The following is a 26,310-nucleotide window of genomic DNA, read 5'->3' on the forward strand; positions in this document are numbered from 1 at the left end:
CTTATGTGCCTTCTCCACAGCTCTCCTATCTCCCCCACCCTCTCTTCTTCCATATTTCTTATTAGTCCTCTCCACCACTCTCCTATCTCCCCAACCTTCTCAACTTCCATATTCCCAGAGTTTCCTCTCTTACCGCCCTCCTCCTCTTCCATATTCCCTATGTGTCCCCTCCACTGCCCTCCTTTCTCCTCAACCTTCTCCTCTTCCATATTCACAGTCTCCTCTCCACTGCCCTCCTATCTCCCAACCTTCTCTTCTTCTGTATTCCCTGTGTGTCCCCTCCACTGCCCTCCTATCTCCCCAACCTTCTCTTTCATATTCCCTCCACCGCTCCTCTATCGCCAACCCTCTCTCTTCCTCTACTTCGTGTCATTCTTCTCTCCCCTTCTATGTTCCCTGGGAATCTGGTTATTGTTTGTCCTCTTGTGCGTCTCACGTTTTTTTATATCATCCTCAGACTGTTGCCTGAATCTCTGTTATATAGTAAGAGTTTGGATATTTTGTTGCTACACACCTATTGTGTTACATGGTCTCTGTCTCCTCCTTGTAGCTGTCCATTCACCTACTCTAGTTGGCACCTCCGTTCCCTCTCCGTTCTCGCGGGTGACTGCCTACAAGATGTGCCGCCTGCCTTACTGGCAGAGCTGGTGAATGAGGGTATGTCTGAGGAGTGGAGGCACCTGCAGTTCCAGGACTCTCTAACTGGGGGCGCTCTTTCCTGGACTCCGTACCCTGGGAGATCGAGCGGTTGCCTTATCTATCCACATGGGGCAGCTTTGAACCAACTCTGTATCCTTCCACGTGTGATAGCAGTATAGCGGTATAGTCCTGGCCTCCGGGTATTCTGTGAGCTAGTCGGACATGCTCCTACCCTCACCCCCTGCCATGTATAGCTGTGCCCGCATGTCCCTACCCTCACCTCCTGCCAAGTACAGCTGTGCCCGCATGTCCCTACCCTCACCCCCTGCCATGTATAGCTGTGCCCGCATGTCCCTACCCTCACCCCATATCATGTACAGCTGTACCCGCATGTCCCTACCCTCAGCTCCTGTCATGTGCAGCTGTGCCCCTACCCTCACCTCCTGTCATGTGCAGCTGTGCCCGCATGTCCCTACCCTCACCTCCTGCCATGTATAGCTGTGCCCCTACCCTCACCTCCTGCCATGTACAGCTGTGCCCCTACCCTCACCTCCTGCCATGTACAGCTGTGCCCCTACCCTCACCTCCTGCCATGTACAGCTGTGCCCCTACCCTCACCTCCTGCCATGTACAGCTGTGCCCCTACCCTCACCTCCTGTCATGTACAGCTGTGCCCCTACCCTCACCTCCTGCCATGTACAGCTGTGCCCCTACCCTCACCTCCTGCCATGTACAGCTGTGCCCCTACCCTCACCTCCTGCCATGTACAGCTGTGCCCCTACCCTCACCTCCTGTCATGTACAGCTGTGCCTCTACCCTCACCTCCTGTCATGTACAGCTGTGCCCCTACCCTCACCTCCTGTCATGTGCAGCTGTGCCCGCATACCCTACCCTCACCCCCTATCATGTACAGCTGTACCCGCATGTCCCTACCCTCACCTCCTGCCATGTACAGCTGTACCCGCATGTCCCTACCCTCACCTCCTGCCATGTACAGCTGTGCCCCTACCCTCACCTCCTGCCATGTACAGCTGTGCCCCTACCCTCACCTCCTGCCATGTACAGCTGTGCCCGCATACCCCTATCCTCACCTCCTGCCATGTACAGCTGTGCCCCTACCCTCACCTCCTGCCATGTACAGCTGTGCCCCTACCCTCACCTCCTGCCATGTACAGCTGTGCCCCTACCCTCACCTCCTGCCATGTACAGCTGTGCCCGCATACCCCTATCCTCACCTCCTGCCATGTACAGCTGTGCCCCTACCCTCACCTCCTGTCATGTACAGCTGTGCCCCTACCCTCACCTCCTGCCATGTACAGCTGTGCCCCTACCCTCACCTCCTGCCATGTACAGCTGTGCCCCTACCCTCACCTCCTGCCATGTACAGCTGTGCCCCTACCCTCACCTCCTGCCATGTACAGCTGTGCCCCTACCCTCACCTCCTGTCATGTACAGCTGTGCCCCTACCCTCACCTCCTGCCATGTACAGCTGTGCCCCTACCCTCACCTCCTGTCATGTACAGCTGTGTCCCTACCCTCACCTCCTGCCATGTACAGCTGTGCCCCTACCCTCACATCCTGCCATGTACAGCTGTGCCCCTACCCTCACCTCCTGTCATGTACAGCTGTGTCCCTACCCTCACCTCCTGCCATGTACAGCTGTGCCCCTACCCTCACCTCCTGTCATGTACAGCTGTGCCCCTACCCTCACCTCCTGTCATGTACAGCTGTGCCCCTACCCTCACCTCCTGCCATGTACAGCTGTGCCCCTACCCTCACCTCCTGCCATGTACAGCTGTGCCCCTACCCTCACCTCCTGTCATGTACAGCTGTGCCCCTACCCTCACCTCCTGTCATGTACAGCTGTGCCCCTACCCTCACCTCCTGCCATGTACAGCTGTGCCCCTACCCTCACATCCTGCCATGTACAGCTGTGCCCCTACCCTCACCTCCTGCCATGTACAGCTGTGCCCCTACCCTCACCTCCTGCCATGTACAGCTGTGCCCCTACCCTCACCTCCTGCCATGTACAGCTGTGCCCCTACCCTCACCTCCTGCCATGTACAGCTGTGCCCCTACCCTCACCTCCTGCCATGTACAGCTGTGCCCCTACCCTCACCTCCTGCCATGTACAGCTGTGCCCCTACCCTCACCTCCTGCCATGTACAGCTGTGCCCCTACCCTCACCTCCTGCCATGTACAGCTGTGCCCCTACCCTCACCTCCTGTCATGTACAGCTGTGCCTCTACCCTCACCTCCTGCCATGTACAGCTGTGCCCCTACCCTCACCTCCTGCCATGTACAGCTGTGCCCGCATACCCCTACCCTCACCTCCTGCCATGTACAGCTGTGCCCCTACCCTCACCTCCTGTCATGTACAGCTGTGCCCCTACCCTCACCTCCTGTCATGTACAGCTGTGCCCCTACCCTCACCTCCTGCCATGTACAGCTGTGCCCCTACCCTCACCTCCTGCCATGTACAGCTGTGCCCCTACCCTCACCTCCTGTCATGTACAGCTGTGCCCCTACCCTCACCTCCTGCCATGTACAGCTGTGCCCCTACCCTCACCTCCTGCCATGTACAGCTGTGCCCCTACCCTCACCTCCTGTCATGTACAGCTGTGCCTCTACCCTCACCTCCTGCCATGTACAGCTGTGCCCCTACCCTCACCTCCTGCCATGTACAGCTGTGCCCGCATACCCCTACCCTCACCTCCTGCCATGTACAGCTGTGCCCCTACCCTCACCTTCTGTCATGTACAGCTGTGCCCCTACCCTCACCTCCTGCCATGTACAGCTGTGCCCCTACCCTCACCTCCTGTCATGTACAGCTGTGCCCCTACCCTCACCTCCTGCCATGTACAGCTGTGCCCCTACCCTCACCTCCTGTCATGTACAGCTGTGCCCCTACCCTCACCTCCTGTCATGTACAGCTGTGCCCGCATACCCCTACCCTCACCTCCTGCCATGTACAGCTGTGCCCCTACCCTCACCCCCTGCCATGTACAGCTGTGCCCCTACCCTCACCTCCTGCCATGTACAGCTGTGCCCCTACCCTCACCTCCTGCCATGTACAGCTGTGCCCCTACCCTCACCTCCTGCCATGTACAGCTGTGCCCCTACCCTCACCTCCTGTCATGTACAGCTGTGCCCCTACCCTCACCTCCTGCCATGTACAGCTGTGCCCCTACCCTCACCTCCTGCCATGTACAGCTGTGCCCCTACCCTCACCTCCTGTCATGTACAGCTGTGCCCGCATACCCCTACCCTCACCTCCTGCCATGTACAGCTGTGCCCCTACCCTCACCTCCTGTCATGTACAGCTGTGCCCCTACCCTCACCTCCTGCCATGTACAGCTGTGCCCCTACCCTCACCTCCTGCCATGTACAGCTGTGCCCCTACCCTCACCTCCTGTCATGTACAGCTGTGCCCCTACCCTCACCTCCTGTCATGTACAGCTGTGCCCGCATACCCCTACCCTCACCTCCTGCCATGTACAGCTGTGCCCCTACCCTCACCTCCTGCCATCTACAGCTGTGCCCGCATACCTCTACCCTCACCCCCTGCCATGTACAGCTGTGCCCCTACCCTCACCTCCTGTCATGTACAGCTGTGTCCCTACCCTCACCTCCTGCCATGTACAGCTGTGCCCCTACCCTCACCTCCTGCCATGTACAGCTGTGCCCCTACCCTCACCTCCTGCCATGTACAGCTGTGCCCCTACCCTCACCTCCTGCCATGTACAGCTGTGCCCCTACCCTCACCTCCTGCCATGTACAGCTGTGCCCGCATACCCTACCCTCACACCCTATCATGTACAGCTGTACCCGCATGTCCCTACCCTCACCTCCTGTCATGTACAGCTGTGCCCCTACCCTCACCTCCTGCCATGTACAGCTGTGCCCCTACCCTCACCTCCTGCCATGTACAGCTGTGCCCCTACCCTCACCTCCTGTCATGTACAGCTGTGCCTCTACCCTCACCTCCTGTCATGTACAGCTGTGCCCCTACCCTCACCTCCTGTCATGTACAGCTGTGCCCGCATACCCCTACCCTCACCTCCTGCCATGTACAGCTGTGCCCCTACCCTCACCTCCTGCCATCTACAGCTGTGCCCGCATACCTCTACCCTCACCCCCTGCCATGTACAGCTGTGCCCCTACCCTCACCTCCTGTCATGTACAGCTGTGCCCCTACCCTCACCTCCTGCCATGTACAGCTGTGCCCCTACCCTCACCTCCTGTCATGTACAGCTGTGCCCGCATACCCCTACCCTCACCTCCTGCCATGTACAGCTGTGCCCCTACCCTCACCTCCTGCCATGTACAGCTGTGCCCGCATACCCCTACCCTCACCTCCTGCCATGTACAGCTGTGCCCCTACCCTCACCTCCTGCCATCTACAGCTGTGCCCGCATACCTCTACCCTCACCCCCTGCCATGTACAGCTGTGCCCCTACCCTCACCTCCTGTCATGTACAGCTGTGTCCCTACCCTCACCTCCTGCCATGTACAGCTGTGCCCCTACCCTCACCTCCTGCCATGTACAGCTGTGCCCCTACCCTCACCTCCTGCCATGTACAGCTGTGCCCCTACCCTCACCTCCTGCCATGTACAGCTGTGCCCGCATACCCTACCCTCACCCCCTATCATGTACAGCTGTACCCGCATGTCCCTACCCTCACCTCCTGTCATGTACAGCTGTGCCCCTACCCTCACCTCCTGCCATGTACAGCTGTGCCCCTACCCTCACCTCCTGTCATGTACAGCTGTGCCTCTACCCTCACCTCCTGTCATGTACAGCTGTGCCCCTACCCTCACCTCCTGTCATGTACAGCTGTGCCCCTACCCTCACCTCCTGCCATCTACAGCTGTGCCCGCATACCCCTACCCTCACCTCCTGCCATGTACAGCTGTGCCCCTACCCTCACCTCCTGCCATCTACAGCTGTGCCCGCATACCTCTACCCTCACCCCCTGCCATGTACAGCTGTGCCCCTACCCTCACCTCCTGTCATGTACAGCTGTGCCCCTACCCTCACCTCCTGCCATGTACAGCTGTGCCCCTACCCTCACCTCCTGTCATGTACAGCTGTGCCCGCATACCCCTACCCTCACCTCCTGCCATGTACAGCTGTGCCCCTACCCTCACCTCCTGCCATCTACAGCTGTGCCCGCATACCTCTACCCTCACCCCCTGCCATGTACAGCTGTGCCCCTACCCTCACCTCCTGTCATGTACAGCTGTGCCCCTACCCTCACCTCCTGCCATGTACAGCTGTGCCCCTACCCTCACCTCCTGCCATCTACAGCTGTGCCCGCATACCTCTACCCTCACCCCCTGCCATGTACAGCTGTGCCCCTACCCTCACCTCCTGTCATGTACAGCTGTGTCCCTACCCTCACCTCCTGCCATGTACAGCTGTGCCCCTACCCTCACCTCCTGCCATGTACAGCTGTGCCCCTACCCTCACCTCCTGCCATGTACAGCTGTGCCCCTACCCTCACCTCCTGCCATGTACAGCTGTGCCCGCATACCCTACCCTCACCCCCTATCATGTACAGCTGTACCCGCATGTCCCTACCCTCACCTCCTGTCATGTACAGCTGTGCCCCTACCCTCACCTCCTGCCATGTACAGCTGTGCCCCTACCCTCACCTCCTGTCATGTACAGCTGTGCCTCTACCCTCACCTCCTGTCATGTACAGCTGTGCCCCTACCCTCACCTCCTGTCATGTACAGCTGTGCCCGCATACCCCTACCCTCACCTCCTGCCATGTACAGCTGTGCCCCTACCCTCACCTCCTGCCATCTACAGCTGTGCCCGCATACCTCTACCCTCACCCCCTGCCATGTACAGCTGTGCCCCTACCCTCACCTCCTGTCATGTACAGCTGTGCCCCTACCCTCACCTCCTGCCATGTACAGCTGTGCCCCTACCCTCACCTCCTGTCATGTACAGCTGTGCCCGCATACCCCTACCCTCACCTCCTGCCATGTACAGCTGTGCCCCTACCCTCACCTCCTGCCATGTACAGCTGTGCCCCTACCCTCACCTCCTGCCATGTACAGCTGTGCCCCTACCCTCACCTCCTGCCATGTACAGCTGTGCCCGCATACCCCTACCCTCACCTCCTGCCATGTACAGCTGTGCCCCTACCCTCACCTCCTGCCATGTACAGCTGTGCCCCTACCCTCACCTCCTGCCATGTACAGCTGTGCCCCTACCCTCACCTCCTGCCATGTACAGCTGTGCCCGCATACCCCTACCCTCACCTCCTGCCATGTACAGCTGTGCCCCTACCCTCACCTCCTGCCATGTACAGCTGTGCCCCTACCCTCACCTCCTGTCATGTACAGCTGTGCCCCTACCCTCACCTCCTGCCATGTACAGCTGTGCCCCTACCCTCACCTCCTGCCATGTACAGCTGTGCCCCTACCCTCACCTCCTGCCATGTACAGCTGTGTCCCTACCCTCACCTCCTGTCATGTACAGCTGTGCCCCTACCCTCACCTCCTGTCATGTACAGCTGTGCCCGCATACCTCTACCCTCACCTCCTGCCATGTACAGCTGTGCCCCTACCCTCACCTCCTGCCATGTACAGCTGTGCCCGCATACCTCTACCCTCACCTCCTGCCATGTACAGCTGTGCCCGCATACCTCTACCCTCACCTCCTGCCATGTACAGCTGTGCCCCTACCCTCACCTCCTGCCATGTACAGCTGTGCCCGCATACCTCTACCCTCACCCCCTGCCATGTACAGCTGTGCCCGCATACCTCTACCCTCTCCTCCTGCCCTGTTGTTAGGGGGATGTCAGTGACAGCTGTACAGAATGACCCTGCGCTGTAACTATTGGTCAGGGCGCATTAGTTGACCACCCCCGGCTGCCACCACCAGTGATAACGATGAAGAAGTGGGTGACGGGACCCACAGCAGTTGTATGACAATTGCGCACAAGGTGATATCCTCATCCACACTCTCTGGATAACGCTCTCTACTTCCTGCATTATTAACATACTAAATCCCCCAATAGCAGAAGCTCAGCAACCCCGACATCCGCACAGTGTTGTGGTGCCGACTGTGTCAGCAATTACTAGCCAATGAATAATGTGTAGTATATCCTAGCGGCCTCACAACTATCTTACACAAGGTACAATGCTGATGTAGGAAAGAATGATAAGAAGGAATGGCTACACAGCACATACAGGCCACACGCCCGGGGAGGAAGGAGGAAACGCCGCTTCTAGCTTCATTGTGTCATTGAGACTGGGAGATGATAAGTCCTTGTTCTAGCAGGGTGATGTGCCCAGCCTTACACGCGGCGCCCTGCTAAGGCGGCATGCTCGTGCAGTCCCCACCCACGGGCTGCAGCGTCCTGCGGCTGGGAAAGGCGACAGTGCCCGCTGGCTGCACAGTGAATAGACGCCGCATGCACAGCATGTATTCATATTATGGAGAGAGATTGGGGGACGTGTCACTGGGACATGCTCTTCCCTGACAAACCACTCCCCCTTTCTGGTCCCGCCATCCCCGTTTTGCCACCCTGCCCCCGTCTGCTGGGAACACTATTGGCTGGATAGATAATTGAGGCTGGGGACCCTCCCTGTACTGTAACTATAACTCAGAATCGCATATCTGGGCGCAACGTCTGCGATATGATGATCTATATGGGACGCCATATTACTGTCTGCTATTTATCTATATCTGATACATTGTGAGGTGGGATTGGCCCAGATACTTCATATCCTGGAAACAATGTTTCCAGAGGCCCATACACACTGGCCAATCAAACGCCGCTCATTCTGCGACCAGTGTGTATGCCGCCAGCGACAATCGATACGCGGCCCCGTGGGTCGGCAACGATCGTCACTGTCGGCAGTGCATACAAGCTCGATCTGAACTATCGTCCAGGAGCTGCATGCACGGGCGGCGGCTGCGTGACGACTTATCGCTCAGTGCGTACGGGCGGCCGCTGACCGCCCGGCAGAGGAAACACTAGACTATGAGCGACGTCGTCTAGTGCGTATGGACCTAGAGAGATTTGCAATTCGCACCTCATCTGTGACTAGACCAGATTTCCCTTTATGGAAAATTGAATGTTCTTTGTCATTACATAAATATTAATTTCTCTATCGTCCTAAGTGGATGCTGGGGTTCCTGAAAGGACCATGGGGAATAGCGGCTCCGCAGGAGACAGGGCACAAAAGTAAAGCTTTTACAGGTCAGGTGGTGTGTACTGGCTCCTCCCCCTATGACCCTCCTCCAGACTCCAGTTAGATTTTTGTGCCCGGCCGAGAAGGGTGCAATTCTAGGTGGCTCTCATAAAGAGCTGCTTAGAGAGTTTAGCTTAGGTTTTTTATTTTACAGTGATTCCTGCTGGCAACAGGATCACTGCAACGAGGGACAGAGGGGAGAAGAAGTGAACTCACCTGCGTGCAGGATGGATTGGCTTCTTGGCTACTGGACATGAAGCTCCAGAGGGACGATCACAGGTACAGCCTGGATGGTCACCGGAGCCACGCCGCCGGCCCCCTCACAGATGCTGAAGCAAGAAGAGGTCCAGAATCGGCGGCTGAAGACTCCTGCAGTCTTCTTAAGGTAGCGCACAGCACTGCAGCTGTGCGCCATTTTCCTCTCAGCACACTTCACACGGCAGTCACTGAGGGTGCAGGGCGCTGGGGGGGGGCGCCCTGGGAGGCAAAATGAAAACCTTTAAAAAGGCTAAAAATACCTCACATATAGCCCCAGAGGCTATATGGAGATATTTACCCCTGCCTAAATGTACTAAATAGCGGGAGACGAGCCCGCCGAAAAAGGGGCGGGGCCTATCTCCTCAGCACACGGCGCCATTTTCTGTCACAGCTCCGCTGGTCAGGAAGGCTCCCAGGTCTCTCCCCTGCACTGCACTACAGAAACAGGGTATAACAGAGAGGGGGGGCAGAATAAATGGCAATATATTAATATAAAAGCAGCTATAAGGGAGCACTTAATCATAAGGCTATCCCTGTCATATATAGCGCTTTTTGGTGTGTGCTGGCAGACTCTCCCTCTGTCTCCCCAAAGGGCTAGTGGGTCCTGTCTTCGTATAGAGCATTCCCTGTGTGTCTGCTGTGTGTCGGTACGTGTGTGTCGACATGTATGAGGACGTTATTGGTGTGGAGGCGGAGCAATTGCCAAATATGAGGATGTCACCTCCTAGGGGGTCGACACCAGAATGGATGCCTTTATTTGTGGAATTACGGGATAGCGTCAACTCGCTTAAGCAGTCGTTTGCCGACATGAGGCGGCCGGACACTCAATTAGTGTCTGTCCAGGCGCCTCAAACACCGTCAGGGGCTGTAAAACGTCCCTTGCCTCAGTCGGTCGACACAGACCCAGACACAGGCACTGATTCCGGTGGTGAAGGTGACGAATCAACCGTATTTTCCAGTAGGGCCACACGTTATATGATTTTGGCAATAAAGGAGATGTTACATTTAGCTGATACTACAGGTACCACTAAACAGGGTATTATGTGGGGTGTGAAAAAACTACCAGTAGTTTTTACCGAATCAGAAGAATTAAATGACGTGTGTGATGAAGCGTGGGGTGCCCCGATAAAAAACTGCTAATTTCAAAGAAGTTATTGGCTTTATACCCTTTCCCGCCAGAGGTTAGGGAGCGCTGGGAAACACCTCCTAGGGTGGACAAAGCGCTAACACGCTTATCAAAACAAGTGGCGTTACCCTCTCCTGAGACGGACGCACTTAAAGATCCATCAGATAGGAGGATGGAAAATATCCAAAAAGGTATATACACACATGCAGGTGTTATACTACGACCAGCTATTGCGACTGCCTGGATGTGCAGTGCTGGGGTAGTTTGGTCAGAGTCCCTGATCGAAAATATTGATACCCTGGACAGGGACAATATTTTACTGTCGTTAGAACAAATAAAGGATGCATTTCTTTATATGCGTGATGCACAGAGAGATATCTGCACACTGGCATCACGGGTAAGTGCTATGTCCATTTCGGCCAGAAGAGCTTTATGGACACGACAGTGGACAGGCGATGCGTAGAGGAGTTATTTGAGGTCGGTCTATCGGATTTGGTGGCCACGGCTACGGCCGGGAAATCCACCTTTCTACCTCAAGTCACTCCCCAACAGAAAAAGGCACCGACCTTTCAACCGCAGCCCTTTCGTTCCTTTAAAAATAAGAGAGCAAAGGGCTATTCATATCTGCCACGAGGCAGAGGACGAGGGAAGAGACAGCAACAGGCAGCTCCTTCCCAGGAACAGAAGCCCTCCCCGGCTTCTACAAAAGCCTCAGCATGACGCTGGGGCTTCGCAAGCGGACTCGGGGGCGGTAGGCGGTCGTCTCAAAAATTACAGCGCGCAGTGGGCTCACTCGCAGGTAAATCCCTGGATCCTGCAGATAATATCTCAGGGGTACAGGTTGAAATTAGAGACAGAGCCACCTCGCCGTTTCCTGAAGTCTGCTTTACCAACGTCCCCCTCAGAAAGGGAGACGGTTTTGGAAGCCATTCACAAGCTGTATTCTCAGCAGGTGATAGTCAAGGTACCTCTTCTACAACAAGGGAAGGGGTATTATTCCACTCTATTTGTGGTACCGAAGCCGGATGGCTCGGTAAGGCCTATTCTAAATCTGAAGTCCTTGAACCTATACATAAAGAAGTTCAAGTTCAAGATGGAGTCACTCAGAGCAGTGATAGCGAACCTGGAAGAAGGGGACTTTATGGTATCCTTGGACATCAAGGATGCGTATCTCCACGTTCCAATTACCCCTCACACCAGGGGTACCTCAGGTTCGTTGTACAAAACTGTCACTATCAGTTTCAGACGCTGCCGTTTGGTTTGTCCACGGCACCTCGGGTCTTTACAAAGGTAATGGCCGAGATAATATTTCTTCTTCGAAGAAAAGGCGTATTAATTATCCCATACTTGGACGATCTCCTAATAAGGGCAAGGTCCAGAGAACAGCTAGAGGGTTTAGCACTATCTCAAGAGGTGCTAAAGCAGCACGGATGGATTCTGAATATTCCAAAATCCCAATTAATGCCGACAACTCGTCTGCTGTTCCTGGGGATGATTCTGGACACAGTTCAGAAAAAGGTTTTTCTTCCCGAAGAAAAAGCCAAGGAGTTATCTGACCTGGTCAGGAACCTCCTAAAACCAGGAAAGGTGTCTGTACATCAATGCACAAGAGTCCTGGGAAAAAATGGTAGCTTCTTACGAAGCAATCCCTTTCGGCAGATTCCATGCAAAGGGATCTGTTGGACAAATGGTCAGGGTCGCATCTTCAGATGCACCTGCGGATAACCCTGTCGCCGAGGACAAGGGTATCCCTTCTGTGGTGGTTGCAGGAGGCTCATCTATTGGAGGGCCGCAGATTCGGCATACAGGATTGGATCCTGGTGACCACGGATGCCAGCCTGAGAGGCTGGGGAGCAGTCACACAGGGAAGAAATTTCCAGGGAGTGTGGTCGAGCCTGAAAAAGTCTCTTCACATAAGCATTCTGGAACTAAGAGCAATCTACAATGCTCTAAGCCAGGCGGAACCTCTGCTTCAAGGAAGACCGGTGTTGATCCAGTCGGACAACATCACGGCAGTCGCCCATGTAAACAGACAGGGCGGCACAAGAAGCAGGAGGGCAATGGCAGAAGCTGCCAGGATCCTTCGCTGGGCGGAGAATCACGTGATAGCACTGTCAGCAGTATTCATCCCGGGCGTGGACAACTGGGAAGCAGACTTCCTCAGCAGACACGACCTTCACCCGGGAGAGTGGGGACTTCATCCAGAAGTTTTCCACATGCTATTAAACCGTTGGGTAAAACCAATGGTGGACATGATGGCGTCTCGCCTCAACAAAACACTGGACAGGTATTGCGCCAGGTCAAGAGATCCGCAGGCAATAGCTGTGGACGCGCTGGTAACACCTTGGGTGTACCAGTCGGTATATGTGTTTCCTCCTCTGCCTCTCATACCAAAGGTATTGAGGATTATACGGCAAAGAGGAGTAAGACTAGTGGCTCCGGATTGGCCAAGAAGGACTTGGTACCCGGAACTTCAAGAGATGGTCACGGACGATCCGTGGCCTCTACTTCTGAGAAGGGACCTGCTTCAGCAGGGTCCTTGTCTTTTTCAAGACTTACCGCGGCTGCGTTTGACGGCATGGCGTTGAATGCCAGATCCTAAAAGGAAAAGGCATTCCAGAAGAAGTCATTCCTACCTTGATAAAGGCAAGGAAGGAAGTCACCGCGAAGCATTATCGCCGTAATTGGCGAAAATATGTTGCGTGGTGCGAGCAGCGGAGTGCTCCGATGGAGGAATTTCAACGGGGTCGTTTTCCTACATTTCCTGCAATCAGGATTGTCTATGGGTCTCAAATTGGGATCTATTAAGGTTCAAATTTCGGCCCTATCAATATTCTTCCACAAAGAATTGGCCTCAGTCCCTGAGGTCCAGATTTTTATCAAAGGAGTACTGCATATACAGCCTCCTGTGGTGCCTAAGGTGGCACCGTGGGATCTAAATGTAGTTTTAGATTTCCTCAAATCCAATTGGTTTGAACCACTAAAGAATGTGGATTTGAAATATCTCACATGGAAAGTGACTATGTTACTGGCCCTGGCTTCGGCCGGGAGAGTATCTGAACTGGCGGCTTTGTCTTATAAAAGCCCTTATTTAATTTTCCATTCGACATAGGGCAGAGCTGCGGACGCGTCCGCATTTTCTCCCTAAGGTGGTATCAGCGTTTCACCTGAACCAGCCTATTGTAGTGCCTGCGGCTACAGACGACTTGAAGGACTCCAAGTTGTTGGACGTTGTCAGAGCCTTAAAAATATACATTTAAAGGACGGCTGGAGTCAGAAAATCTGACTCGCTGTTTATACTGTATGCACCCAACAAGTTGGGTGCACCTGCTTCTAAGCAGTCGATTGCTCGTTGGTTTTGTAACAAAATTCAACTTGTACATTCTGTGGCAGGCCTGCCACAGCCTAAATCTGTTAAGGCCCATTCCGCAAGGAAGGTGGGCTCATCTTGGGCGGCTGCCCGAGGGGTCTCGGCATTACAACTCTGCCGAGCAGCTACGTGGTCAGGGGAGAACACGTTTGTAAATTTTTACAAATTTGATACCCTGGCAAAGGAGGACCTGGAGTTCTCTCATTCGGTGCTGCAGAGTCATCCGCACTCTCCCGCCCGTTTGGGAGCTTTGGTATAATCCCCATGGTCCTTTCAGGAACCCCAGCATCCACTTAGGACGATAGAGAAAATAAGAATTTACTTACCGATAATTCTATTTCTCGGAGTCCGTAGTGGATGCTGGGCGCCCATCCCAAGTGCGGATTATCTGCAATACTTGTACATAGTTATTGTTAACTAATTCGGGTTATTGTTTAGGAAGCCATCTTTCAGAGGCTCCTCTGTTATCATACTGTTAACTGGGTTTAGATCACAAGTTGTACGGTGTGATTGGTGTGGCTGGTATGAGTCTTACCCGGGATTCAAAATCCTCCCTTATTGTGTACGCTCGTCCGGGCACAGTACCTAACTGGAGTCTGGAGGAGGGTCATAGGGGGAGGAGCCAGTACACACCACCTGACCTGTAAAAGCTTTACTTTTGTGCCCTGTCTCCTGCGGAGCCGCTATTCCCCATGGTCCTTTCAGGAACCCCAGCATCCACTACGGACTCCGAGAAATAGAATTATCGGTAAGTAAATTCTTATTTTCTCTGACGTCCTAGTGGATGCTGGGACTCCGTAAGGACCATGGGGAATAGCGGCTCCGCAGGAGACTGGGCACAAAAGTAAAGCTTTAGGACTACCTGGTGTGCACTGGCTCCTCCCCCTATGACCCTCCTCCAAGCCTCAGTTAGATTTTTGTGCCCGGCCGAGAAGGGTGCACACTAGGTGGCTCTCCTGAGCTGCTTAGTGAAAGTTTAGTTTTAGGTTTTTTATTTTCAGTGAGACCTGCTGGCAACAGGCTCACTGCATCGAGGGACTAAGGGGAGAAGAAGCGAACTCACCTGCGTGCAGAGTGGATTGGGCTTCTTAGGCTACTGGACACCATTAGCTCCAGAGGGACCGAACACAGGCCCAGCCTCGGAGCTCGGTCCCGGAGCCGCGCCGCCGGCCCCCTTACAGAGCCAGAAGCAAGAAAAGGTCCGGAAAAATCGGCGGCAGAAGACATCAGTCTTCAACAAGGTAGCGCACAGCACTGCAGCTGTGCGCCATTGTTACTCAGGCACACTTCACACTCCGGTCACTGAGGGTGCAGGGCGCTAGGGGGGGGCGCCCTGAGCAGCAATGTAAAACACCTTGGCTGGCATAAATACACCACATATAACCCCCAGGGCTATATGGGTGTATTTTAACCCCTGCCAGAACTCACCAAAAAAGCGGGAGAAAAGGCCGCCGAGAAGGGGGCGGAGCCTATCTCCTCAGCACATGGGCGCCATTTTCCATCACAGCTCCGCTGGAAGGACGTCTCCCTGACTCTCCCCTGCAGTCCTGCACTACAGAAAAGGGTAAAAAAGAGAGGGGGGCACTAATTTGGCGCAGTTTTATACTAACAGCAGCTATAAAGGGAAAAGCACATTTTATAGTGGTATTCCTGTATATATATAGCGCTCTGGTGTGTGCTGGCATACTCTCCCTCTGTCTCCCCAAAGGGCTAGTGGGGTCCTGTCCTCTATCAGAGCATTCCCTGTGTGTGTGCGGTGTGTCGGTACGATTGTGTCGACATGTTTGAGGAGGAAAATGAGATGGAGGCGGAGCAATTGCCTATTATACAGTTGTCACCCCCTAGGGAGTCGACACCTGAGTGGATGAGCTTGTGGAAGGAATTGCGTGACAGTGTCAGATCCTTGCGACAGACAGTTGACGACATGAGACAGCCGGCTACTCAGCTTGTGCCTGTCCAGGGGTCTCAAACGCCATCAGGGGCTTTAAAACGCCCGTTACCTCAAATGGCAGATACAGACACGGATACTGACTCCAGTGTCGATGATGAGGAGACAAACGTGACTTCCACTAGGGCCACACGTTACATGATTGAAGCAATGAAAAATGTATTGCATATCTCTGATAATACAAGTACCACTAAAAAGGGTATTATGTTTGGTGAGAAAAAACTGCCTGTAGTTTTTCCTGTATCCGAGGAATTAAATGAAGTGTGTGATGAGGCGTGGGTTTCCCCCGATAAAAAACTGATAATTCCTAAAAGGTTATTGGCATCGTACCCTTTCCCGCCAGAGGATAGGGCACGTTGGGAAACACCCCCTAGGGTGGATAAAGCGCTCACACGCTTGTCTAAACAGGTAGCACTACCCTCTCCTGATACGGCCGCCCTAAAGGAACCTGCCGATAGAAAGCTGGAGAATATCCTAAAATGTATATACTCTCACACGGGTGTTATACTGCGACCAGCAATAGCCTCAGCCTGGATGTGCAGTGCTGGGGTGGCTTGGTCGGATTCCCTGACTGAAAATATTGATACCCTTGATAGGGACAGTATATTATTGACTGTAGAGCATTTGAAGGATGCATTTCTATATATGCGTGATGCAGAGAGGGATATTTGCCGACTGGCATCAAGAGTTAGCGCGCTGTCCATTTCTGCAAGAAGAGGTTTATGGACGCGGCAGTGGTCAGGTGATGCGGATTCTAAAAGGCACATGGAAGTATTGCCTTATAAGGGGGAGGAGTTATTTGGGGTAGGTCTATCAGACCTGGTAGCCACGGCAACTGCTGGAAAATCCACATTTTTACCCCAGGTAGCTTCTCAACCTAAGAAGACGCCATATTATCAGGCGCAGTCCTTTCGGCCCCATAAGGGCAAGCGGGCAAAAGGCGCCTCATTTCTGCCCCGTGGCAGAGGGAGAGGAAAAAGGCTGCAACAAACAGCCAGTTCCCAGGAACAAAAGCCCTCTCCCGCCTCCGCAAAGTCCTCAGCATGACGCTGGCGCTTTATAAGCGGACTCAGGCACGGTGGGGGCCCGTCTCAAGAAGTTCAGTGCGCAGTGGGCCCACTCGCAAGTGGACCCCTGGATCCTTCAGGTGGTATCTCAGGGGTACAAATTGGAATTCGAGACATCTCCCCCTCGCCGTTTTCTAAAGTCTGCTTTACCGACGTCTCCCTCAGACAGGGAGGCAGTATTGGAAGCCATTCACAAGCTGTATTCCCAGCAGGTGATAATCAAGGTACCCCTCCTACAACAGGGAAAGGGGTACTATTCCACACTATTTGTGGTACCGAAGCCGGACGGCTCGGTGAGACCAATTTTAAACCTAAAATCCTTGAACACTTACATACAAAGGTTCAAATTCAAGATGGAGTCACTCAGAGCAGTGATTGCAAACCTGGAAGAAGGGGACTATATGGTGTCTCTGGACATCAAAGATGCTTACCTACATGTCCCAATTTACCCTTCTCACCAAGGGTACCTCAGGTTTGTGGTACAGAACTGTCACTATCAGTTTCAGACGCTGCCGTTTGGATTGTCCACGGCATCCCGGGTCTTTACCAAGGTAATGGCCGAAATGATGATACTCCTTTGAAGGAAGGGAGTTTTAGTTATCCCTTACTTGGACGATCTCCTGATAAGGGCAAGATCCAGGGAACAGTTGGAAGTCGGAGTAGCACTATCTCAGATAGTGCTGCGCCAGCACGGTTGGATTCTTAATATTCCAAAATCGCAGCTGATCCCGACGACACGACTTCTATTCCTAGGGATGATCCTGGACACAGTCCAGAAAAAGGTGTTTCTCCCGGAGGAGAAAGCCAGGGAGTTATCCGAACTAGTCAGAAATCTCCTAAAACCAGGCCAAGTCTCAGTGCATCAATGCACAAGGGTCCTGGGAAAGATGGTGGCTTCTTACAAAGCAATCCCATTCGGCAGATTCCACGCAAGAACCTTCCAGTGGGATCTGCTAGACAAATGGTCCGGGTCGCATCTTCAGATGCATCAGCGGATAATCTTGTCACCAAGGACAAGGGTGTCTCTCCTGTGGTGGTTGCAGAGTGCTCATCTTCTAGAGGGCCGCAGATTCGGCATTCAGGACTGGGTCCTGGTGACCACGGATGCCAGCCTGAGAGGCTGGGGAGCAGTCACACAGGGAAGAAATTTCCAGGGCTTGTGGTCAAGCCTGGAGACATCACTTCACATAAATATCCTGGAGCTAAGGGCCATCTACAATGCTCTAAGCCTAGCAAGACCTCTGCTTCAAGGTCAGCCGGTGCTGATCCAGTCGGACAACATCACGGCAGTCGCCCACGTAAACAGACAGGGCGGCACAAGAAGCAGGAGGGCAATGACAGAAGTTGCAAGGATTCTTCGCTGGGCGGAAAATCATGTGATAGCACTGTCAGCAGTGTTCATTCCGGGAGTGGACAACTGGGAAGCAGACTTCCTCAGCAGACACGACCTCCACCCGGGGGAGTGGGGACTTCACCCAGAAGTCTTCCACATGATTGTGAACCGTTGGGAAAAACCAAAGGTGGACATGATGGCGTCCCGCCTCAACAAAAAACTAGACAGATATTGCGCCAGGTCAAGGGACCCTCAGGCAATAGCTGTGGACGCTCTGGTAACACCGTGGGTGTACCAGTCAGTGTATGTGTTCCCTCCTCTGCCTCTCATACCCAAGGTACTGAGAATCATAAGAAGGAGAGGAGTAAGGACTATACTCGTGGCTCCGGATTGGCCAAGAAGGACTTGGTACCCGGAACTTCAAGAGATGCTCACAGAGGACCCGTGGCCTCTACCTCTAAGAAAGGACCTGCTCCAGCAGGGACCCTGTCTGTTCCAAGACTTACCGCGGCTGCGTTTGACGGCATGGCGGTTGAACGCCGGATCCTGAAGGAAAAAGGCATTCCGGATTAAGTCATCCCTACCCTGATCAAAGCCAGGAAGGATGTAACCGTACAACATTATCACCGTATTTGGCGTAAATATGTTGCGTGGTGCGAGGCCAGGAAGGCCCCTACAGAGGAATTTCAACTGGTCGTTTCCTGCATTTCCTGCAGACAGGACTGTCTCTGGGCCTAAAATTAGGGTCCATTAAGGTTCAAATTTCGGCCCTGTCGATTTTCTTCCAAAAAGAACTGGCTTCAGTTCCTGAAGTTCAGACGTTTGTCAAGGGGGTACTGCATATACAGCCTCCTTTTGTGCCTCCAGTGGCACCTTGGGATCTCAATGTAGTTTTGGGGTTCCTAAAATCACATTGGTTTGAACCACTCTCCACTGTGGACTTAAAATATCTCACATGGAAAGTGGTAATGCTGTTAGCCCTGGCTTCAGCCAGGCGTGTCTCAGAATTGGCGGCTTTATCCTATAAAAGCCCTTACCTAATTTTTCATACGGACAGGGCAGAATTGAGGACTCGTCCTCAATTTCTCCCTAAGGTGGTTTCAGCGTTTCACTTGAACCAGCCTATTGTGGTACCTGCGGCTACTAGGGACTTGGAGGACTCCAAGTTGCTGGACATAGTCAGGGCCCTGAAAATATATGTTTCCAGGACGGCTGGAGTCAAAAATCTGACTCGCTGTTTATCCTGTATGCACCCAACAAGCTGGGTGCTCCTGCTTCTAAGCAGACTATTGCTCGTTGGATTTGTAGTACAATTCAGCTTGCACATTCTGTGGCAGGCCTGCCACAGCCAAAATCTGTCAATGCCCATTCCACAAGGAAGGTGGGCTCATCTTGGGCGGCTGCCCGAGGGGTCTCGGCTTTACAACTTTGCCGAGCAGCTACTTGGTCAGGGGCAAACACGTTTGCTAAATTCTACAAATTTGATACCCTGGCTGAGGAGGACCTGGAGTTCTCTCATTCGGTGCTGCAGAGTCATCCGCACTCTCCCGCCCGTTTGGGAGCTTTGGTATAATCCCCATGGTCCTTACGGAGTTCCCAGCATCCACTAGGACGTCAGAGAAAATAAGAATTTACTTACCGATAATTCTATTTCTCGTAGTCCGTAGTGGATGCTGGGCGCCCATCCCAAGTGCGGATTGTCTGCAATACTTGTACATAGTTATTGTTACAAAAATCGGGTTATTATTGTTGTGAGCCATCTTTTCAGAGGCTCCTCTGTTATCATGCTGTTAACTGGGTTCAGATCACAGGTTGTACGGTGTGATTGGTGTGGCTGGTATGAGTCTTACCCGGGATTCAAAATCCTTCCTTATTGTGTACGCTCGTCCGGGCACAGTATCCTAACTGAGGCTTGGAGGAGGGTCATAGGGGGAGGAGCCAGTGCACACCAGGTAGTCCTAAAGCTTTTACTTTTGTGCCCAGTCTCCTGCGGAGCCGCTATTCCCCATGGTCCTTACGGAGTTCCCAGCATCCACTACGGACTACGAGAAATAGAATTATCGGTAAGTAAATTCTTATTTTCACTTTTATAAACCGTCTCCAGTGCGATGTGTCTTTAATGTAGCGAACTATGAGGACGTCTCAATATACACGTGGCCTAATTACCTAAAGACAAAAGAGCGTGCCCGCTACAGGTCCCGTCAGACAGTGCGGCTCTTCCTGCATAATGAATTGTACAGTCAGAGTGACACAGCACGTTACCATTCCAGTGACGCTTCCTAATCCTGAGCGGACACTTCCTGTGTAATTCCTCCCGCTCCGCGTGTTCCTTAGCGTGTCAGGCTTTCAGCAGCTGCTCCTGAATAAACGTGGAGTGAAGATTTGGGGAGATCCCGCAAGACACGTACTTGGAGAGCGGATACAACAAGTGAGCACAGGACACTTTGAAAAGAGTAAGTTGGTTGTGTGTTGTGCTGTTAGTGGTGCTTAGTGTGTGTGTGTGTGTGTGTGTGTGTGTGTGTGTGTGGCCAGCAGTGGATTCATTTGTGTGTGTGGTTTGCCAATTGGCCAGTGTGTTTGTGTGAGGCCGCTGGTGGCTGAGAGCGTGTGGGGTTGGTAGTGTATGCGTGACTCCCATCGGTGGCTGAGTGTGCTCATGGCTGTCAGTGACTGTGCATGTGAGGCCAGCGGAGGCTGGGAGTAGGTGTGTGAGGCCAGTGATTACTGTGTGAGGCCAGCGGAGGCTGAGTGTAGGTGTGCGATGCTGGCGGAGGCTGGGAGTAGGTGTGAGGCCAGTGGAGGCTGTGAGTAGGTATGTGAGGCCAATGGAGGCTGTGAGTAGGTGTGTGAGACCAGCAGAGGCTGAGAGTAGGTGTGTGATGCTGGTGGAGGCTGGAAGTAGGTGTGTGAGGCCAGTAATGAATGTATGAGACCAGCACAGGCTGAGAGTAGGTGTGTGATGCTGGTGGAGGCTTGGAGTAGGTGTGTGAGGCCAGTAATGAATGTGTGAGACCAGCACAGGCTGAGAGTAGGTGTGTGAGGCTGGGAGTAGGTGTGTGAGGCCGGTGATGACTATGTGAGGCTGGTGATGACTGTTTGAGACCAGCCGAGGCTGATAGTAGGTGTGTGATGCTGGCGGAGGCTGGGAGTAGGTGTGTGAAGCCGGTGATGACTGTGTGAGGCCAGCGGAGGCTGAGCGTAGGGGTGTGATTCTGTCAGAGGCTGAGAGTAGGGGTGTGATGCTGGTGGAAGCTGAGTGTAGGCGTATGAGGCCGGCGGAGTCTGGGAGTAGGTGTGAGTCTGGGAGTAGGGGTGTGGGGCCAGTGATGACTTGTGTGAGGCCGGTGACAGCTGGGAGTAGGTGTGAGGCTGGTGAAGACTGTGAGGCAAGGGGAGGCTGGGAGTAGGTGTATGACGCCGGTGGTGGCTGGGAGTAGGCGTATGAGGTCGGTGGTGGCTGGGATTAGGCGTATGAGGCCGGTGGTGGCTGGGAGTAGGTGTATGAGGCCAGTGGAGGCAGGCAGTAGGTGTGTGAGGCCGGTGGTGGTTGTGTGAGGCCAGCGGTGGCTGGGAGTAGGTGTGTGATGCCTTCGGTGGCTGGGAGTAGGTGTGTGAGGCCGGCGGTGGCTGGGAGTAGGTGTGTGAGGCCGGCTGTGGCTGGGAGTAGGTGTGTGAGGCCAGCGGAGGCGGGAAGTAGGTGTGTGATGCCTTCGGTGGCTGGGAGTAGGTGTGTGATGCCTTCGGTGGCTGGGAGTAGGTGTGTGAGGCCGGCTGTGGCTGGGAGTAGGTGTGTGAGGCCGGCTGTGGCTGGGAGTAGGTGTGTGAGGCCGGCGGAGGCTGGGAGTAGGTGTGTGAGCCCGACGGAGACTGGGAGAAGGTGTGTGAGCCCGGCGGAGGCTGGGAGTAGGTGTGTGAGGCTGGCGGTGGCTGGGAGTAGGTGTGTGAGGCCAGCGGAGGCTGGGAGTAGGTGTGTGAGGCCGGTGGTGGCTACGTGAGGCCAGCAGGGGCTGGTAGCAGGTGTGTGAGGTTGGTAGTGGCTGTGTGAGGCCAGCAGAGGCTGGGAGTAGGTGTGTGAGGCCGGTGATGGCTGGGAATAGGTGTGTGATGCCGGCAGAGGCTGGGAGTAGGCCAGTGATGCCAGTGGAAGCAGGCAGTAGGTGTGTGAGGCCGGTGGTGGTTGTGTGAGGCCAGCGGAGGCTGGAAGTAGGTGTGTGATGCCTTCGGTGGCTGGGAGTAGGTGTGTGATTCCTTCGGTGGCTGGGAGTAGGTGTGTGAGGCCGGCGGTGGCTGGGAGTAGGTGTGTGAGGCCGGCTGTGGCTGGGAGTAGGTGTGTGAGGCCAGCGGAGGCGGGAAGTAGGTGTGTGATGCCTTCGGTGGCTGGGAGTAGGTGTGTGATGCCTTCGGTGGCTGGGAGTAGGTGTGTGAGGCCAGCTGTGGCTGGGAGTAGGTGTGTGAGGCCGGCTGTGGCTGGGAGTAGGTGTGTGAGGCCGGCGGAGGCTGGGAGTAGGTGTGTGAGGCCGGCGGAGGCTGGGAGTAGGTGTGTGAGCCCGACGGAGACTGGGAGTAGGTGTGTGAGCCCGGCGGAGGCTGGGAGTAGGTGTGTGAGGCCGGCGGTGGCTGGGAGTAGGTGTGTGAGGCCAGCGGAGGCTGGGAGTAGGTGTGTGAGGCCAGTGGTGGCTACGTGAGGCCACAGCAGGGGCTGGTAGCAGGTGTGTGAGGTTGGTAGTGGCTGTGTGAGGCCGGTGATGGCTGGGAATAGGTGTGTGATGCCGGCAGAGGCTGGGAGTAGGCCGGTGATGCCAGTTGAGGCAGGGAATAGGTGTGTGAGGCCGGTGGTGGCTGGGAGTAGGTGTGTGTGAGGTCGGTGATGACTGTGAGGCAGGTGGAAGCTGAGAGTAGGTGTGTGAGGCTTGTGGAGGCTGGGAGTAGGTGTGTGAGGCTGGTGGAGGCTGAGAGTAGATGTGTGAGGCCGGTGGTGGCTGGGAGTAGGTGTGTATGGCCGGTGGTGGCTGGGAGTAGGTGTGTGAGGCCGTTGATGACTGTGTGAGGCCAATGGAGGCAGGGAGTAGGTGTGTGAGGCCAGTGGAGGCTGGGAGTAGGTGTGTGAGGCTGGCGGAGGCTGGGAGTAGGTGTGTGAGGCCGGTGGTGGCTATGTGAGGCCAGTATAGGCTGGGAGTAGGTGTGTGAGGCCGGTGGTGTCTGGGAATAGGTTTGTGATGCCGGCGTAGGCTGGTGATGACTGTGTGATGCCATTGGAGGCGGCAGGAATTAGATGTGTGAGGCTGGGAGTAGGTGTGTGAGGCCGGTGGTGGCTGTAGGTAGGTCTGTGAGGCTGGTGAGGACTGTGAGGCTGGGAGTAGGTGTGTGAGGTTGCTGGAGTCTGGGAGTAGGTGTGTGAGGCCGGTGGTGGCTGTAAGTAGGTGTGTGAGGCCGGTGAAGACTGAGGCTGGGAGTAGGTGTTTTAGGCCGATGGTGGCTGGGAGTAGGTGTGTGAGGCTGGTGGTGGCTGTAAGTAGGTGTGTGAGGCTGGTGGTGGCTGTAAGTAGGTGTGTGAGGCTGGTGGTGGCTGAGAGTAGATGTGTGAGGCCGGTGGTGGCTGTAAGTAGGTGTGTGAGGCTGGTGAAGACTGTGAGGCTGGGAGTAGGTGTGTGAGGTTGCTGGAGGCTGGGAGTAGGTGTGTGAGGCCGGTGGTGGCTGTAAGTAGGTGTGTGAGGCCGGTGAAGACTGAGGCTGGGAGTAGGTGTTTTAGGCCGATGGTGGCTGGGAGTAGGTGTGTGAGACTGGTGGTGGCTGTAAGTAGGTGTGTGAGGCTGGTGGTGGCTGAGAGTAGATGTGTGAGGCCGGTGGTGGCTGTAAGTAGGTGTGTGAGGCAGGTGAAGACAGTGAGGCTGGGAGTAGGTGTGTGAGGCTGCTGGAGGATGGGAGTAGGTGTGTGAGGCCAATTGTGGTTGTAAGTAGGTGTGTGAGGCCGGTGAAGACTGTGAGGTTGCTGGAGGATGGGAGTAGGTGTGTGAGGCCGGTGGTGGCTGTAAGTAGGTGTGTGAGGCTGGGAGTAGGTGTGTGAGGTTGCTGGAGGCTGGGAGTAGGTGTGTGAGGCCGGTGGTGGCTGTAAGTAGGTGTGTGAGGCCGGTGAAGACTGAGGCTGGGAGTAGGTGTGTGAGGCTGGTGGTGGCTGTAAGTAGGTGTGTGAGGCTGCTGGAGCATGGGAGGCCGTTGATGACTGTGTGAGGCCAATGGAGGCAGGGAGTAGGTGTGTGAGGCCGTTGATGACTGTGTGAGGCCAATGGAGGCAGGGAGTAGGTGTGTGAGGCCAGTGGAGGCTGGGAGTAGGTGTGTGAGGCCAGTGTAGGCTGGGAGTAGGTGTGTGAGGCCGGTGAAGACTGAGGCTAGGAGTAGGTGTGTGAGGCCGTTGATGACTGTGTGAGGCCAATGGAGGCAGGGAGTAGGTGTGTGAGGCCAGTGGAGGCTGGGAGTAGGTGTGTGAGGCCAGTGTAGGCTGGGAGTAGGTGTGTGAGGCCGGTGGTGTCTGGGAATAGGTTTGTGATGCCGGCGGAGGCTGGGAGTAGGCTGGAGATGACTGTGTGATGCCATTGGAGGCAGGGGTTAGGTGTGTGAGGCCGGTGATGACTGTATGAGGCTGCTGGAGGCTGGGAGTAGGTGTGTGAGGCCGGTGGTGGCTGTAGGTAGGACTGTGAGGCTGGGAGTAGGTGTGTGAGGTTGCTGGAGGCTGGGAGTAGGTGTGTGAGGCCGCTGATGGCTGTAAGTAGGTGTGTGAGGCCGGTGGTGGCTGTAAGTAGGTGTGTGAGGCTGGGAGTAGGTGTGTGAGGCTGCTGGAGGATGGGAGTAGGTTTGTGAGGCCGGTGGTGGCTGTAAGTAGGTGTGTGAGGCTGGTGAAGACTGTGAGGCTGGGAGTAGGTGTGTGAGGTTGCTGGAGGATGGGAGTAGGTGTGTGAGGCCGGTTGTGGCTGTAAGTAGGTGTGTGAGGCCGGTGAAGACTGTGAGGCTGGGAGTAGGTGTGTGAGGTTGCTGGAGGATGGGAGTAGGTGTGTGAGGCCGGTGGTCACTGTAAGTAGGTGTGTGAGGCTGGGAGTAGGTGTGTGAGGTTGCTGGAGGCTGGAAGTAGGTGTGTGAGGCCGGTGGTGGCTGTAAGTAGGTGTGTGAAGCTGCTGGAGGATGGGAGTAGGTGTGTGAGGCTGGTGGTGGCTGTAAGTAGGTGTGTGAAGCTGCTGGAGCATGGGAGTAGGTGTGTGAGGCTGGTGGTGGCTGTAAGTAGGTGTGTGAGGCTGGTGGTGGCTGTAATTAGGTGTGTGAGGCTGCTGGAGGATGGGAGTAGGTGTGTGAGGCTGGTGGTGGCTGTAATTAGGTGTGTGAGGCTGGTGGTGGCTGTAAGTAGGTGTGTGAGGCTGTAAGTAGGTGTGTAAGTAGGTGTGTGAGGTGTGTGAGGCTGCTGGAGCATTGGAGTAGGTGTGTGAGGCTGGTGGTGGCTGTAAGTAGGTGTGTGAAGCTGCTGGAGGATGGGAGTAGGTGTGTGAGGCTGGTGGTGGCTGTAAGTAGGTGTGTGAGGCTGGGAGTAGGTGTGTGAGGCTGGTGGTGGCTGTAAGTAGGTGTGTGAAGCTGCTGAAGGATGGGAGTAGGTGTGTGAGGCTGGTGGTGGCTGTAAGTAGGTGTGTGAGGCTGCTGGAGGCTGGGAGTAGGTGTGTGAGGCTGGTGTTGGCTGTAAGTAGGTGTGTGAAGCTGCTGGAGGATGGGAGTAGGTGTGTGAGGCTGGTGGTGGCTGTAAGTAGGTGTGTGAGGCTGCTGGAGGATGGGAGTAGGTGTGTGAGGCTGGGAGTAGGTGTGTGAGGCTGGTGGTGGCTGTAAGTAGGTGTGTGAGGCTGGGAGTAGGTGTGTGAGGCTGGTGGTGGCTGTAAGTAGGTGTGTGAGGCTGGGAGTAGGTGTGTGAGGCTGCTGGAGGATGGGAGTAGGTGTGTGAGGCTGGTGGTGGCTGTAAGTAGGTGTGTGAAGCTGCTGGAGGATGGGAGTAGGTGTGTGAGGCTGGTGGTGGCTGTAAGTAGGTGTGTGAAGCTGCTGGAGGATGGGAGTAGGTGTGTGAGGCTGGTGGTGGCTGTAAGTAGGTGTGTGTGGCTGGGAGTAGGTGTGTGAGGCTGCTGGAGCATGGGAGTAGGTGTGTGAGGCTGGTGGTGGCTGTAAGTAGGTGTGTGAGGCTGGGAGTAGGTGTGTGAGGCTGCTGGAGCATGGGAGTAGGTGTGTGAGGCTGGTGGTGGCTGTAAGTAGGTGTGTGAAGCTGCTGGAGGATGGGAGTAGGTGTGTGAGGCTGGTGGTGGCTGTAATTAGGTGTGTGAGGCTGGTGGT

At 54.9% G+C, this 26,310-nt stretch overlaps 1 protein-coding gene across 2 annotated transcripts in view; it reads left to right on the forward strand.

Moving 5' to 3' along the window:
• The window catches only part of TAF1C (TATA-box binding protein associated factor, RNA polymerase I subunit C), a 168,112-nt gene that overhangs the window by 104,795 nt on the left and 37,007 nt on the right, over positions 1-26,310 (forward strand). For both annotated transcript variants that reach the window (XM_063957484.1, XM_063957483.1), the window contains exons 7-8: positions 551-789; positions 20,301-20,411. In XM_063957484.1, coding sequence (XP_063813554.1) covers positions 551-789; positions 20,301-20,411 — 350 coding nt within the window. The remainder of the gene's footprint in view (positions 1-550; positions 790-20,300; positions 20,412-26,310) is intronic.

The sequence above is a fragment of the Pseudophryne corroboree genome, chromosome 1, assembly GCF_028390025.1.
Source record: "Pseudophryne corroboree isolate aPseCor3 chromosome 1, aPseCor3.hap2, whole genome shotgun sequence".
Lineage (NCBI taxonomy): Eukaryota > Metazoa > Chordata > Amphibia > Anura > Myobatrachidae > Pseudophryne > Pseudophryne corroboree.